Consider the following 15,623-nt stretch of genomic DNA (forward strand, 5'->3'; position numbering starts at 1 on the left):
CCAACCTATTCATAAGTTAACATAGAGATAGATGAAGTGAAAACAAATATATCAGCTTGATTGGAGACTACTGTGGCCCCTGAGAAGTTTTGAACGGTGGATGTCACTTTCCCCACTATTTTCTATGGTGGGTCTGCTTGAACTTTAGATCTATCTCATTCTCTTGGTAGTGCCCTAAAACGATCTCTAAAAATGGTTGGACGGTTTAGATACAACACATGCATCATGGTGGGTCCACAGAGCTTGGTGACGTTACTTCAGTAGCGATTTGGCTACCGACCTTGTCAGTATACAATCGGCGCCGTCCAAATCTACGCTCCCAAACAGGCCCAAGCATTTATTCCTAATGACCAAAATGCTCTCGTTGCGATTTCCATCTACCAGTCTTCTCTCTGTTCTCCCTCCAACTGCCTCTCTCTCTCCATGAATCGATGATCTCCAAGCCGTCATGAGGCCCATCCATGATCTCCATACCCTGAATCAACGGACCAGATCTGTCTCCTTCCCTCTCCATGTCATCATCAACATCATCATCTCGGTCGGAATTGGGGGCCTTTGCATCCCCGAACGACGCCAAAGCCGCCGAGTCCGTGAAAGTCGTTGAATGGGAGGATCTGCAGCAGGAGCTGGCGAGGCTCTGGAGCCTGTCGTCAGCGCTCAAGAAAGCTAAAGAGAGGAAGGATCTCCTCTCCCAGAAGCTTGAGTCCCTCATCCAGGTTGGTTTTCCTCTTCCATTTAAGGTTCGATTTCGAATTGTAGGGTTTTGAGGATTTGGATTTTGTCGATGGAGGGTGTTGAATTGGATTCGCAGCCCGAGAATATTAGCATTTCACTTGAGGACAAGTGGCCCCATGGTTCATTGATCATCACCGTTGGTCTGATGTGATTCTGGATGGACCGTGGTCTGTAAATCTCCCTGGTTGGAAGATCCTCTCCACCAATCTTGGGTCTTTTTCTTTTTCAATTGAATGTGGAATGTTCATATGTTTCTATTCTCAACTTTCTATCTGCAGCCCATGAGGGGTTGTTTGGATGTCTGTAAGCTTTTAAGTAGCAAGTGACTTTCTCCTTAAAGTCACTTAGGTGCTGCCTGTTTGGATGCAAGCTGTACAGGTGAGTAGTTTTTTTTTTTTTTTTTTGTGGGTACCTGTAAGTTACTTACAGTTACCGGTAAGTAGTGTATTCACACGAAACAAAGTCACTTATGCCCATCTAGGTGAATCTTTGAGCCAATTCTTAGGCTAAATCAACCGCAGATTCAAAACTCACGTCGGTCTTCTCCACTAATTAGGTAGGATGCACTTTTGGCACAATCAGCTGATGGGAAGGATCCGCCCAAATGCAGATACCTTCAAACTAAGCACAAGTCACAAGAATCACAAATAAAGCAAAACAATAACTAGAAATTTTCATTCATTTCCAAGGTGCCTTAATACTACTCATGTCAAACTTTTAACCAAGTTTTGAAACGTACAAATAAAGAAGATTCATAATGCCATTAACAATCAATGACTTGTTACAAAAATGTAAAAGTAATCAAGTGATGCCTAAGGGATAAGAATGCTTTTAAGAAGATTTGATTGATTGATTATTGCATAACTAGCTTATTGATTTTGCTAGCTAGCCATCTAAATAAGAGGCTTGGGCTTACCTATCGATGGCAGTTGTTGGGCTTGGGCTTAATGGGCCTGGGCTTGACCCGTAGATATGGGGCCCAATTCAACTTGATCAATTCACTTCTCCCCCGCTCGAAAGAACTTGACTTCGGCATGTTAATGGCCTAATATTACTAATACAGGTTAGAATTTAGGTGCCGAAAATCTGCAACTATGATTCATGTGGCATCGGATAGAAGTCGTGCTTATTAGTGGATGAGAAACTTTAGGTAACCACCTTGGCGTGTGGAGACAATTTGGTCGTGGAGAACCTCAATGATCGTGATGGTCAGAAGTGTGATGGCATGTTCTTCCATACTATTCTCAATATGCTACCTATGATAGATGGAAAGATCTTCCGCATTGAGAGTAGGATTGATAGGTTAATTTGGTGGGAGATCTAAAACATAATCATTGACACTAATCGTCTTTATGATTTTGAATGGTCCCGCATTATGAGGATGGAGCTTTTTCAAGGATATAGCGGGTAACTATTTAGGACGAATATGGGCTATAACCATGTCGCCTTCGGCAACGTCTTGCATCTACATGTTTCTAATAATTTTCATTACTTGTGGTGCTATTGTGTCAAACTTTGTCATACACTTGTTGCATATGATGGGTGAAGTCATCAGATTCTATGCTTGGCCTCGACTCTATGGGTAGAGGAACCAACTCGACTGGAAGACATGATCATATACCTACCAATTACTGCTTTAAAAGGTGACATTCCTATGGATCTGTTGACTTGAGTTATTATATGCAAATTCAGCCATGGGCATTACTAGGTCCCACATAGCTATATGATCGCAGACAAGAGACCGTAATAACTTGCCTAAGCTACGATTGACCACTTCCGTTTGACCATCGATTTGAGGGTGGTAGGTACTAGAGTACTAAAGCTTGGTCTTCAGTGCTACCCAAAGAGTCTTAAAAAATAATTCATATTTGGTATCACGATCTAATACAATTGTCTTTGAAAGCCCATGAAGATGAGCAACTTCTTGAAAAGATAATTGAGCAATCTTGAGGGTGTTTCTTGTATTTGAACATGGAATGAAATGGGCAATCTTTGAAAATTGGTCTACCACCACAAATACTGAATCAACTTTCTGACGGTTCTTGGCAAATTCAGGATGAAGTCCATGCTGAGATCTTCCTAAGAGCGTAATGTGATCGACAGTGGTTGATACAATCCACCGTTTTTCTTTTGACCTTTAGCGAGCTAGCAAACCTTGCATGATGAGTAAATCTTTACAACATCTAATTTCAGATGATGCAAAAAGTATCTATTTCCAATGAGGGAGCCAGGGTCTTATCACGACCCAAGTGACAACTACACACATCGGCGTGTAACTCCCTCAAAATATACTCATGGATGGAAGTACTGGATAGGTAAAGCTGTGTCCCTCAGAATAAGTAGCCATCATGAATGCTGAAATGTGGGTGTCTTGCATGTTATCCACTAAGAACGTTTGTATAAATACATCCGAAATCCTTGCAATCAGTATACTCATGCTGCATTTATTCAAATCCCGAAATAGTGACAAGCATTGATGATAATAAATGCGCACGACGACACAATGCATTAACAACTTGATTGTCCTTGCCACCTTGTGACGGATGATAAAGAACTCTTGAAGGTGAGTGTTCCACTTAGCACGGTGAGCGCTTATCTTATGCTAAGATTTTAGATACTTGAGTGCATTATTAGAGTATAAGACAAATTCCTTGCCAACCAAATAGTGACGCCAGTGCCGTATGGTCTGAACAACAGCATAAAACTCCAAGTTGTAAGTGGAGTACTGCTGCTTCGCATCAGAGAGTTTTTCATTGAAGAAGGCTATTGGATGGACCTTGTGATTGAGAACTCCACTAATACCAATGTTGGAAGCGTCGCTACTAACCTCAAATACCTTCTTAAGGTTCGGAAGGTGCAAAACTGGAGCTTCGATCATCTTATATTTGATCCTATTAAACGCTCTTGTTGTTGCACTTGTCCATGGAAACTCTATGTTTCATGCAATCGGTAATTGAAGCCACGATGCCACTGAAGTTATGCACAAAATGTCAGTAAAATGTAGGAGGGCATGGAAACTATGAACTTCAAAGATAACGGTAGGTGTTGGTCAATCAACAACGACTTTTACGTTGGTGGGGTCCACCTTTACACCTCGTGACGAAACAATGTACCTTAAGAAGATCGTGGATGTACTCATGAAGGTGCACTTTTTAATGTTATTGTAGAAGCACTTGCGGCGAAGGACTTTGAAGATATGACTTAGGTGATTGAGGTGCTTCATCGTCTACTTACTATATGGAAGGATGTCATCAAAACATACAACTACAAACTTAATAATAAATAGGTACAACATCCGGGTCATGACTTGATGAAAGTGTTAGGTGTGTAGCATAACCAACCACTCATACAGACCATCCTTTGTCTTAAATGCCGTTTTCCATTCGTCACTTGGTCGGATGCGAATCTGGTGGTATCCACTACGAAGATCAATCTTAGAAAAAACGCTAGCACCCTGCACATGCCCAACATATTATCGAGTCGAGGAATGGGGAAGTTGTACTTCACTTTGATTTTATTAGTATTTCGGCTGTTTACACATGTATGCCAACTTCCATCCTTCTTGGGGTTGAGGGTTGACACATGGGCTTCGACTCTTTTGTATGTAGTCATTTTTAGTAACTCATCAACTTGATGCTTCAACTCGGCTTGCTTGGCAAGACTCATTTGGTAGGCTGATGTGTTAGGTAAGGATGTTTCGGGAACCAAATCTATGGTGTGCTGAATATTCTGCAATGGAGGTAACTCAGGCATATTCTTAGAGACTAAATCTCGAAAGTCATGCAGTATGGATTTGACTTCATCAAGAGGTTCATCTTGGTCAGTAACAGGCTCCTGCACTTGTTTTGTGCCTAGAGTGAACATTACGCTTTTATCCTTGCAGTTTTCCTTGTACTTCCGCATGTTGAGAACACGGGAGTTTGGAGGAGTAGAAGATGTCAATGATGGGGACGTAGATGGAGGCGACATATGTTGCAATACGCGAAGATGGATATGATGACCTCGCTATAGAAAAGTATGCATGCTAGCCTCATCGTCGCTTTGTACCTTTCGGTCAAAGATCCAAGGTCGACCGAGAAGGATGTGGGCAACATTCATCTGAATTATTGTTGTCCTCATATATGCCAATTTTAAAGGACACTAAATATCTCCAAGTCACGGGATTGGCAGTGTCATCAACCCACACAACCATATATGGTTTTGGATGCCATTAAGTTGACAATTTGATTTTATCAATCACCTCTTGAGAGGTGATGTTCATTGCACTACCACCATTGATGATGTCATTAACCCATGCAAACTTGTATGATTTTGGATGCTTTTTGGTTGGCAATTTAAGCTTATCAATCACTTGTTGAGAGACGATGTTCGTTCCACTGCCACCATTGATGATCATGTTACGTGACCTATCCTGACATTTTACCCACATATGAAAGTTAGTGGTCTGTTGCCAATCTTTTGCTTCCCCACGTTCGATTGTAGGCGACAGACCACTAACTTTCATGCGTGGGTAAGGTGCCAGGATAGGTCATGTAACATGATCATCGATGGTGGGGCCTTCACCCTCACCTTCGATTGTAATCTCAGCGGGGGGTGCTTTGGCTATGATGTAGGCTCTACATAGGGCTATTCCATCTTGATGTGCTCATCGTAATACTCATGGCCATCTGGGTAGTAGGAGTCCTCATTACTGTAGTAATTGAGGTTCCTGGCTTGCAAATGCTCATTAGAAAAGTTCCCCATTTGTCTGCAACATCTCGTTGTTCTCATCTTAGGGGATGATTAGGATTAGGACCTCACCATCTGGTGTCATAACCCTATAACGTTGGTTGCCTTTGGTATGGATTATGGGTGGGGGTGCTGCAAAGGTTGTGGTTGCCTTATAGGTGAAATCTACATCTGTAGGCGCAATTGAAAATGGTGGGGAGGTCGTTAGTTGCCTTACGACAAACTTTGTTTAAGATGTGGATTTTGACCTTTCCTCACAAAAGATTCCCCGACTGGAGGACCAAAGCATTAGAAAGTATGCTGTCGCAGTTGTTGATCAACTCGTCAAGCCTTTTGTTGAACATCGTCAATTGACTTAAAATCATACATGACCATGGGTGTTGGATTTCTTGGCATAACCCCGTCTGATAACTATAAGTTGTTACGTGGTTTGTCTCTGTAAGTTTACAATGGACAGAAAGCTCATTGAACTTCCCAGTGTAGTCATCCATCAATAAATTTCCTTGTTTGAATGCAGGGAGCTCTTGGAGAAGAGTATCCATTAATCTGAGGGCAAATACTTACTTTCCAGCTTCTCTCTTATGTCATCCCACTTGGTAATGGCAAGACAACCCATGATGAGATTGTTGTTGTAAATGCTTTGCCACTAGATTCTTGTTGGGCCCTTTAGCTTGCCCTTCATAAAGGCCACTTGGCGAACATCATCAATGTTGTACCATACAAAATAATCTTCAAGCATTGTAATTTAGTCGACAAAAGCCTTTGCATCAAGGCAACCCATGAAGTCCGGAACTTTAATTCATACTTTCTTGGTGATATTGTCTTTTTGGGGCATCTCTATTGGGGTGTCATGGGTGGGCTCTCTTTGCAAAGAACAGTTGCATGGTCATAAACATACTCTCAAGGATGTGTACCATTTTGATTCACTGAAGGTTCTGGCTAGAACCCTGATTGTGGATTTGGGTTGCCATCAGGATCTCCGGTTGAATCAGGTCGCTTTCCACATTGTTCTCCATGTAGTAGGTCAACAACGGTTTCTAGGTTGGCTATCCTTGTGAATAGTTCGGTGATACAATTGTCTTGTTGATGATTAGTAAGCCTCCCTTGATAGATGTGACCACCATGGGCAGACATCGTATCAAAGGGTGATGTTGGCTAAGAATATGGGACAATTTTTGGTTTAGAACAAGAAATTGTTATTGGATTGAGATTCTGGGCTGTTATTGGGCTTTTAATGGGGGCGGATTTGGACCGGGATATGACTGATTTTTTATGGCCTTCTAATGGGTTAGTATAAAGGTTGGATTTTGGTTTGTTAATGGGCTGAAATAAGGACTGGATTTTGGACTAGAATAGGGCTGATTTTCTGGGCTTCTTTTGGGATGTTAGTGGGGACAGAATTTGGAGGATGGATGGCTGCCACAATTTCTGTAGTCTCCTCCTGGTAATTGGACATTTTGGGTTTTGCAAAAGAAAAAAAAAATTGAATGGGGGGTAGGAGAGAGATGCAATGAAGACAGTAAATGAAAAGATGCAGAATTTTATGATTAAAGAACCTGAAAACAGAACATTGAGATTGTTGTTGATTCATAATTTCAATCCAGCCCTTGGAAACCTCTTTGATACCCAATTGGTGCAGCCAATTGATGGGAAAGATCCTGTCCAAACGTAGGCACCTTCAAACTAAACACATGGATCATAAACAATGCAAAACAATAACTAGAAATTTTTATTTATTTCCAAGGTGCCTTGATACTACTCATACTTGGCCCTTAAATAAGCTTTAAGACCTACAAATAAGGAAGATTCATAATATCATTGACAACCAATGACTTATTACAAAAATGGAAAATTAATAAATAGATGCCAAGGGATAAGAATGCATTTAAGAAGATTTGACTGATTAATTATTGCATAGGTAGATGAATGATTTTGCTAGCTAGCTAAATTGACGGCTTGGGCCTATTGATGGACTAGTTGTGGGGCTTTGCACTGGCCCATGGATCTTGGGCCCAATTCAACCTGCATCAACTTTTTACTTGGTTGTGACCCATCCAATAAATTCCCAGCTAACATGACCATTCAACAGTTCCTGTCTGTCTGCAAGCATCATTCAATGGTTAGGATCTTTTGATAAGGGACATATTTGGCCATGGCACATCTTGTGATGGGGCCGATCACATCGAGCAAATAATAATTTCTGTTTGTTGAGTTTGGTCCCCTCACTTTTATACTTTTTACTTTATTTTATTGAGAAGTAAAACATAGGAGGGATTTGATCTCACTTTTTTTAGTTTGAACAATTCATTTGATAGCTACTAAATCGATGGTTAGAATTGCTAAAATGTGGACCCCATTTCTGTAATGAAATATTGGGCAAGCATCTATATTCCAAAGGCACATAGACCTTTGATTAGGCCATTGAAATATATTTTGTTTGGCAATCCATTTTTCCAACCAAAATTGGATCCCCACCAAAACAATTTGGATTATTGAAGCCATGGACCCCACTTCTATAATGGAAAATCTGAGCCATTACTTTTCAATGGCACTTTGACCGTTGATTAGATATCCCAAACAAGCTCCAATACAAAAAGACAAAGATGCAAAAGCCAGGCCCATTAACTCATTCTCCAGGTCAACTCGAGGCCCATTCTCTTTCTTCTCCTTCTCTAGTGTTTCAAAAAACCCATATCCAGAAACAAGCAACCGTAGCTGTCATTACTTGATCTCGGAGAAAGAGGAGCAGCAGTGGTCGGGCTGCGTCACCAATGGCTACATTGGGCGGCAGCAGTAGCCCTTGGGGAGAGAGAGGGAGGGAGGGACCGGGGAGACCGTTGCTCGTAACTTACTTACCTCATGTTTTCAAAATGTAAGATTTGCCTGACTTAAAAGTTTTTTTTTTTTTTCTTTTAAGGATGTGACTCATAGGTTATAACTCACTTGCAGGTGAAATTTCACAGCCAAGCACCACTTTTTAGTAAGTTATGAGTAAGTCACTTCCCACTAATGGAACCAACAGGCATCCAAACAACCCCTAAATTGGAAGGTTACAATTGTGTGGTCTAGGAGTTCTGGTTGTGGTTTATACGTGGTGGTGCCTGACAAACCAATGGTCCGGATCACATAAACCATGGCCTCACATCAACCATGGGCCTAGTTTATACAAACTAAAAACCTGGATATCCTGTGCACAGTTTCCCTGTGAAGGTTTGTTCTGAGCCTCAGAAGATGTACTGCATATGTGGGCAGCTAACAAGATTGTTAACGGGATGGACCTGGCAATGGATAGGGGATGCCCCCGGAAGTCTCATGGGTTGGATGATCATAACCCTTTGACTGGTCGTCTAGAAATCAACCAGCAAGGAGAGAGATGCAGCATTAGTCCACAATTCATGAGAAGAGGCAAAAGATCAAGTGTTTAGTATCTTCCAACCTGTTGACTTTTTGGGCATGATCTGTCCATGGCGGGGCCCATGAACTGTTTGGATGATGGAAAGTTGGGTCCCTCTTGTATGGAATTGTGTGCCTCTGCAAACTGTGCATTTGCTGAGGTGTGGTCCATTGATTACTCTTGAAATAGAAAAGAGAGCCCAATTTACAGAATTTGCAAGTTAAAGCCGTAAACTTCTTTGAAGCAGTATGAAATACTTTGTAATATAAGTGATGACTTGAATTATGCATTGCATTGCCATATCCAAATTGCAGAACATGATCTGGGTAGCCAATCCAGTTAGTTGGGATAAGGCTTGGATGATGTGTTGATGATGCCGTGTCGAAATTGGGATTTATTACATTGTTATGGTTCAGAAAATCAGGATTTGAAATTGTGACGGAATGCATTATATGGAAATCACAAGTTGAAACCCTAAAGAAATGATATGGAATCACTGTGCTTGGTCTACTTTCATTTTTGTTGTTGTTGTGGTTGTGTTTCCTATCGTATCTTTTTTAAAAAATGGTGCTCGGATTTTCAAAGTAGGGTGTGCATCAAAATTCGAACACTTATTTTACTTAGAAAATGGGATAAAAAAACAAAATGAATCTTCAGAAATGGCCAGTTGGAGCCAAATTTTTCTTCAGAATAATAGGAAATGTTGAATTGCAATGGCTAGTTTTAATTTCCATAATGTACCTTTTTTATTTAAATATGTTTTGTTATTCTTTTTCGTTTTTGGTTTTTAGGAGATACTTTTGGTTCTTATTTGGAATTAAGGCTTGCATCATAATTATTGCCTGTTCCAATTTGTTCATACTACTGTTTTTCTAAGATTGGGAAGGAATAAAGGTATCTTATTCTAAGATTGGGAAAGAATAAAGGTATCTGACCAAAGTAAGATGTCTGTATTATTTCAATAAAAATCATGGGTTGAACTTGCAATCTCTAGTAATTGTGTTTTTCTTTTTCTTTATGTCCTTGGAAAAATAAAAAGGAACGAGTAAGTAGTTTTCTCTGTATATGTTTTTTTTTTTCCTTTCTTTCTTTCTTTCTTTTTCTTTTTCTTTTTCTTTCATAATTTTATGGACTTTAATTGATTAGTTTGCTGGTTAGCGGGGCGGCAATATGGTGGGCAGGTAAGATCAGAATCGCTGCATCAGTCCAATGAGCTTGAGGAGATGCGCCAAAAACTGGAGACCCGGAAGTTAGTGATGGGGAATCTGTTGATTCACTCGAAAAGCACATCAGAGGATGTCAGGAACCAAAATGAGCAGCTTTGCCTCAGCATCAGATCACTGTTGGGCGCTGGCAAAGCACTTGCAGTAGCTTATAATCAGCTGCAGGTAATTTCTATTTAGTGTTGGATCCATGATTACTAACATTGTGAGAGTTTCTGGGTTAATGCATGGGAATGCAATACTGGGTGACTTGGTCATTTGTTTTTTTTTTCCTTCTTATTTTCACCTTTGTTTGTACTTGTATGTGCCATGGTTTCTTCTTTAATCTTTCAATTCTATCTCTCGGGGTCATCATTTTTCGCTATACTTGACTCCGGCTACCAGAGGCATGGGGATTTGATATCAGACCAAAAACCTTAGTAAGACTTATCATGAGTCCTTGAAGTGTAGTATACGTCCTTTGCTGGTGTAGGAAAGATGATGAAATCCTTTCAATGAATTGCACAATCGCCTCAAACAATCACACAATTTAAGAGGAGTGCCACAAACAATCACAAAATTGAAGAGAGGATAACCTTCGATCATCACCACCACCATCATCATAGCCTTCTCCCAGCTATTTAAGGAAGGTTGGCTTTCATCTAATTATCTTAGCCCTATCCTAGCTATTTGAGGTCGGCTTTACAAATCCTATTTTGCCTATCATTCTTATTTAAAGGCCATGTCCTTGGTAAGCGAACTAGCCTTCATATCCTTTCTAGGTCTTTCTCTCATCCAAGTTCTTTTAGGGCCTGTTTGGTTTTCCAATTACAACTGTAAATGGCTGTAAATGTGGTGACATCACTTACATTTGACTACAATGATGATTTTTCTACATTGTTTGTTTCACCTAGAAATTACTGTAAAAATGGTAGTTTTTTAGTGTGAAAATGTAATGATTACAATTTCCTTTACCTGTTTCCTTTACAAGTGTATTTGAGTTTTGATTTACGAGCCATAATTTATGTTTAAACAAACACCTGGAAATGATAATGATGGCTCATTTACTTTGCATTACATAGGAAATTTAAAAACCAAATAGGCCCACAGTCATCCAAACGACCCCTAACTTGTAATTGGATTACATGTGTAAAGTGTTTACAGCCTGTCCTATTTGGCTTTAAGCTGTAATCTGTTTACAGGCAAACAATTATCTGTGTTTGGATAACCTGTAATTTGTTATAGCTTGTAATTGGGTATTCACACACAATAGAGCTTGGAGTGATAAATCCTTTAAAAATCTTCAAATGACATATAAAGTCTTCATTTAAGATGGATCATTGGGATAAGCCTAACTCAATAAAGCATAGCTGATCCTTATGCTAAACCAATCATTTGGTGTGCCAAAGAAGTAGGCCCACTAATTCAAATTTCCTTTTGTGATGAGAAACTATTGAATATAAACAATTAACTATTAATTCACATGTACATGCAGTGTACCGACGATGTGTATAGTGTGCTTCACATGTACAATGACCCCCACATATGCTGGCCACCAGTACATGGCCACATGTACAATTAGACATGTATGCATGATCAACACATGTACAATGGGCCATACAAGACACAGAGGTACATGATACAAAGAGAGGTATATAGATGGATTACAAAGCGGGCCATATATGATCCATCTATAGCAGGACCATAGATGGATGACCCCACATGTACAGTGCACCAGAATGTGATCATTAATTCCTTGAACATAGACGATACACAGAGGGGATTATCGTAGGTTCCACATATACAACGGGTGCTATCTACAATGGGCCATAAATATAGAATTGTCTACATCATCGAACCATTGGTCCGACTGTTGGAACTAGGGGAGGATGGGATTGCTGAAGCTGTAATTTTTCATGCATTGAACAATTTCAAAAAATAAATTCCTTGCCTATAATCTGTTTACCTATTGATGCATGGACATGTGATGGCCTAACTCCAGATGCATGTATAATCAGGATGACGAGATTCAAATAAATAAATTAATCAACCAACTGTTTTAAATCAAATGGATTAGGCAAATCTCAACACAGAGATGAAATCATTTCGTCAGGATCATGCCCCATAGCATAAAATCACATAAATAATAAAAAGGAAGGACTTGGGGGTATGAGGATATCCCAGATCTAGCATAAATCAGTCCATGGTCAAGTTTGGATCTGATTATATTGACTAGCCATCCCTCTTTTCCGTTTAAACCAAAAGGGTGTGTCCAGAGGAACGAAAGGGTTAAAGAAGGGAGGGTTCGAGATAAGAAAGTACGAGTCCTTTGTCATCAAAAGAAAAGAAGACAAATGATTTTTACCTTTTCCTGCACCTCAAAGATCTAGGAAGAAGGAAACTTGAAACCGGGGTAGAATCCTCAACACCCAAGGGCCAATCCTGAAACCCTAATCTCTTGATAAAAGAGGGAACAAAAAAAAAAACATACGAACTCGTATTCATTCTATGTCAAAATAGGGTTTCTCACGGTGTATATAAAAGCCTTACAAAAAATAAAAGTGCACTAAAGCCCCTGAAAATAAGGAAAATAACAAAAGACGAAAAAATAAAACAAAGTGCACTAAAGCCCCTGAAAACAAGGAAAAGAACAAGAAAAGGCCTAAAACTGAAACACCTGCATGATGGTGTGAAATCTGCCCCGTGGGCATGCGGTTAAGGTACAATCATGTAGCTTCTGCACTTATAGTGCGTTAGAAAATGGGTCCGATGGACCCGATGTCCATCCACATCAACTCCTTTGCTCCGGTATTCTATCAGCGACGCCTCCTCCTCTGGTACACTCTAAAGGTTGCACCACTAATGTCTACATCAATTCTCCCCAGGTAGGAAGAATTTGCCACTGACGAAAGTGAACACCTGTATCTCTCGAGTAAATCGGGGTTGATGCGCTGCAACTCTGTCTCTGTGATCCAAGAGTTATCTGTAATGGGCCTGTTCCTCCATTTGACTAAGAATTTCTGGAAACCCCCGGAGTGAGTGGAAACCGCCTCGGAGTCCAAAATTTCCTATCTCGTCTCTTCTCGGTGTAGGTGGAAGAAATGGTAAGATGGGTACAGGAAGGTCATGCTGTAGCCAATGTCTATTATAGGGGGGTCTGGGAAGAAACAGGGGAACCAATAGATAGAGGTGATGACTTGTGATAGGGAACTAGATCTTCCACATTAAATGTGGAATTGATGCCCATGGTAGCAGAGATATCAACAACATAAGCATTAAACCCCAACCTTTTCACAATTTTATGTGAGCCTATGCTACGGGCATGAAGCTTCTTCATGGATCTAGGTGGAAACTGATTAGACTTAATACGAACCATGACGTCATCTCCAGGTTGAAATTCCCTAAATCTCTTGTGAGTGTTAGGAAAAAGTTTATAATGTTCATTACTTGAATTCATCTTTCTCTTGATCTCACTATGCAATGCATGTATATGTTGGGTAAAGGACTCTCCTAACTCCGAAGGACGCTGCGGGGTAGCTATGTGGATCAAATCTATGGGGGCTCGAGGTCGAAGACCTAAAACAATTTCGAACGGGCTCATTCCTGTGAACCTGTTTACTGTAAAATTATATGCGAACTTTGCTGTGGGAAGAACAGTGTCCCAGGTTCTGTGATGGTCTCCAAACAAACATCTCAACAAATTCCCTATGTTGAAGAAAATTGGAGCCTCGTACCCAAAAGATGCCAGAGAGTTTTCCAAAAATAACCAGTGAACCTGGTATCTCTGTCAGACACGATGGATCTAGGTACTCCATGAAGTCGCACCTCTTGAAAGAATAACTTATCAACGTGGGAGGCATCTGAGGTCTTATAACAGGGTAAGAAATGGGTCATCTTAAAAAATCGATCAACAACCACGAGTATGGAATCATGCTTACGAATAGTCTTGGGAAGCCCAAGCATGAAGTTCATATTGACATTTTGGCATGGGGCATGTGGAATTGGTAAAGGAGTATATAAACCTGTATTTTGCTTCCTCTGCTTCGCCAGTTGACATGTCCGACACTGCCCTACAATCTTAGCCACATCTTGCTGGAGATGAGGCCAATAGAAACGATCAGACACAAGGGCAACTGTTTTATCTCGACCAAAGTGACCTGCCATCCTTCCGGCATGCATCTCTCAAACTAGAAAATCACAGAGCTATGTGCGTGGGATACAGAGCTTGCCCCATCTAAAAAGATATCCATCTGTAAGGACGAACTCCACACTCTAGGGCGTGTCACTAGACACTGACGCATAAACGATCCCAAAATCAGGACAGTTTGAGTACTCACCCTTGAGTTGCTCAAAGCCTGTAACTTCAATACTCATGGACTGCAGCGTCATGATACGGCGACTAAGTGCGTCAGTAACCTTATTCTCTTTTCCGGCTTTGTGTTTAAGCACAAATGTGTACTCTTGAAGAAATTGTGCCCACTTGGCATGCCTTGGGCTCAACTTCTTTTGAGAGCTCAAATATTTCAAGGCCTCATGATTAGAGAACATGACGAATTCTTATGGTAATAAATAATGTTGCCAATGGTGCAATGATTGCACAACCGCATAGAACTTTTCATAAGTGGAGTGGCGTTGTTTAGCCTCATTTAGCTTCTCATTGAAAAAGGCCATAGGATGTCTCTATTGGCTTAACACTCCACCTATGACAATTCCTGACGCGTCATATGTTACCTCAATGACTTTGGTAAAGTCAGGTAGACGCATGACTGGCGCTTCCGTCATATTCTTCTTAATTTCTGAGAAAGCCTGTCTCACGGCTTTAGTCCATCGAAACTCCCCTTTTTGTATACAATCTGTGATGGGAGCCATAATCGAGCTAAATCCACGGATGAACCGCCGATAGAACGTAGCTAGGCTGTGAAAGCTTTGCACGTCGTGTATGGTATTTGGCTTGGGCCAATTGATAATGGCCTTGACTCTCTCAGGGTCTGCATACATACCCTCTGACGATACGATGAACCCTAGGAAGGTAACTTGGGAGGTCAAGAAGGAACACTTCTTGAGGTTCGCATAGAGCTTTTCTTCGCGTAAGGAGTTGTAGACCCGCCTTAAGTGCTCGATGTGCTGGCTAGGGAACGTACTCTAGATGAGGATATCATCGAAGTACACAACTAAAAACTTGCCCATAAAGGGTCATAGCACCTGGGTCATCACCCTCATAAACATACTTGGAGCATTGGTTAACCCAAAGGGCATGTACAACTCGTCCTTCGTCTTGAAGGTAGTCTTCCATTCATCTCCCTGGCGAACACAAATTTGGTGATAACCACTCTTGAGGTTAATTTTCAAAAAGATAGTAAAGGTGACCATCATGTTAAACATGTCATCAAGCCTCGGGATGGGAAACCGATACTTGACAGTGATCTTATTTTTGGCTCTACTATTGACACACATGCGCTACGTGACATCTTTCTTGGGTGTAAGAAGCGCGGGCATGGTGCACAGGCTTAGACTCTCACGAATGAATCTCTTTTTAAGCAATTCATCTACCGCCTCTTCAAACT

The 15,623-nt window shown here is 40.8% G+C and overlaps 1 protein-coding gene across 3 annotated transcripts in view; it reads left to right on the plus strand.

Moving 5' to 3' along the window:
- Positions 1-324: 324 nt before the first annotated feature.
- The window catches only part of LOC131226747 (vacuolar protein sorting 38-like), a 40,738-nt gene continuing 25,439 nt past the window's right edge, over positions 325-15,623 (plus strand). For 2 of the 3 annotated variants that reach the window (XM_058222443.1, XM_058222442.1), the window contains exons 1-2: positions 325-716; positions 10,039-10,245. In XM_058222443.1, coding sequence (XP_058078426.1) covers positions 513-716; positions 10,039-10,245 — 411 coding nt within the window. In that variant the 5' untranslated portion in view covers positions 325-512. The remainder of the gene's footprint in view (positions 717-10,038; positions 10,246-15,623) is intronic. The other variant, XM_058222444.1, reaches the window with a different exon arrangement.

Source organism: Magnolia sinica, chromosome 15, assembly GCF_029962835.1.
Source record: "Magnolia sinica isolate HGM2019 chromosome 15, MsV1, whole genome shotgun sequence".
In the NCBI taxonomy this organism is placed as follows: domain Eukaryota; kingdom Viridiplantae; phylum Streptophyta; class Magnoliopsida; order Magnoliales; family Magnoliaceae; genus Magnolia; species Magnolia sinica.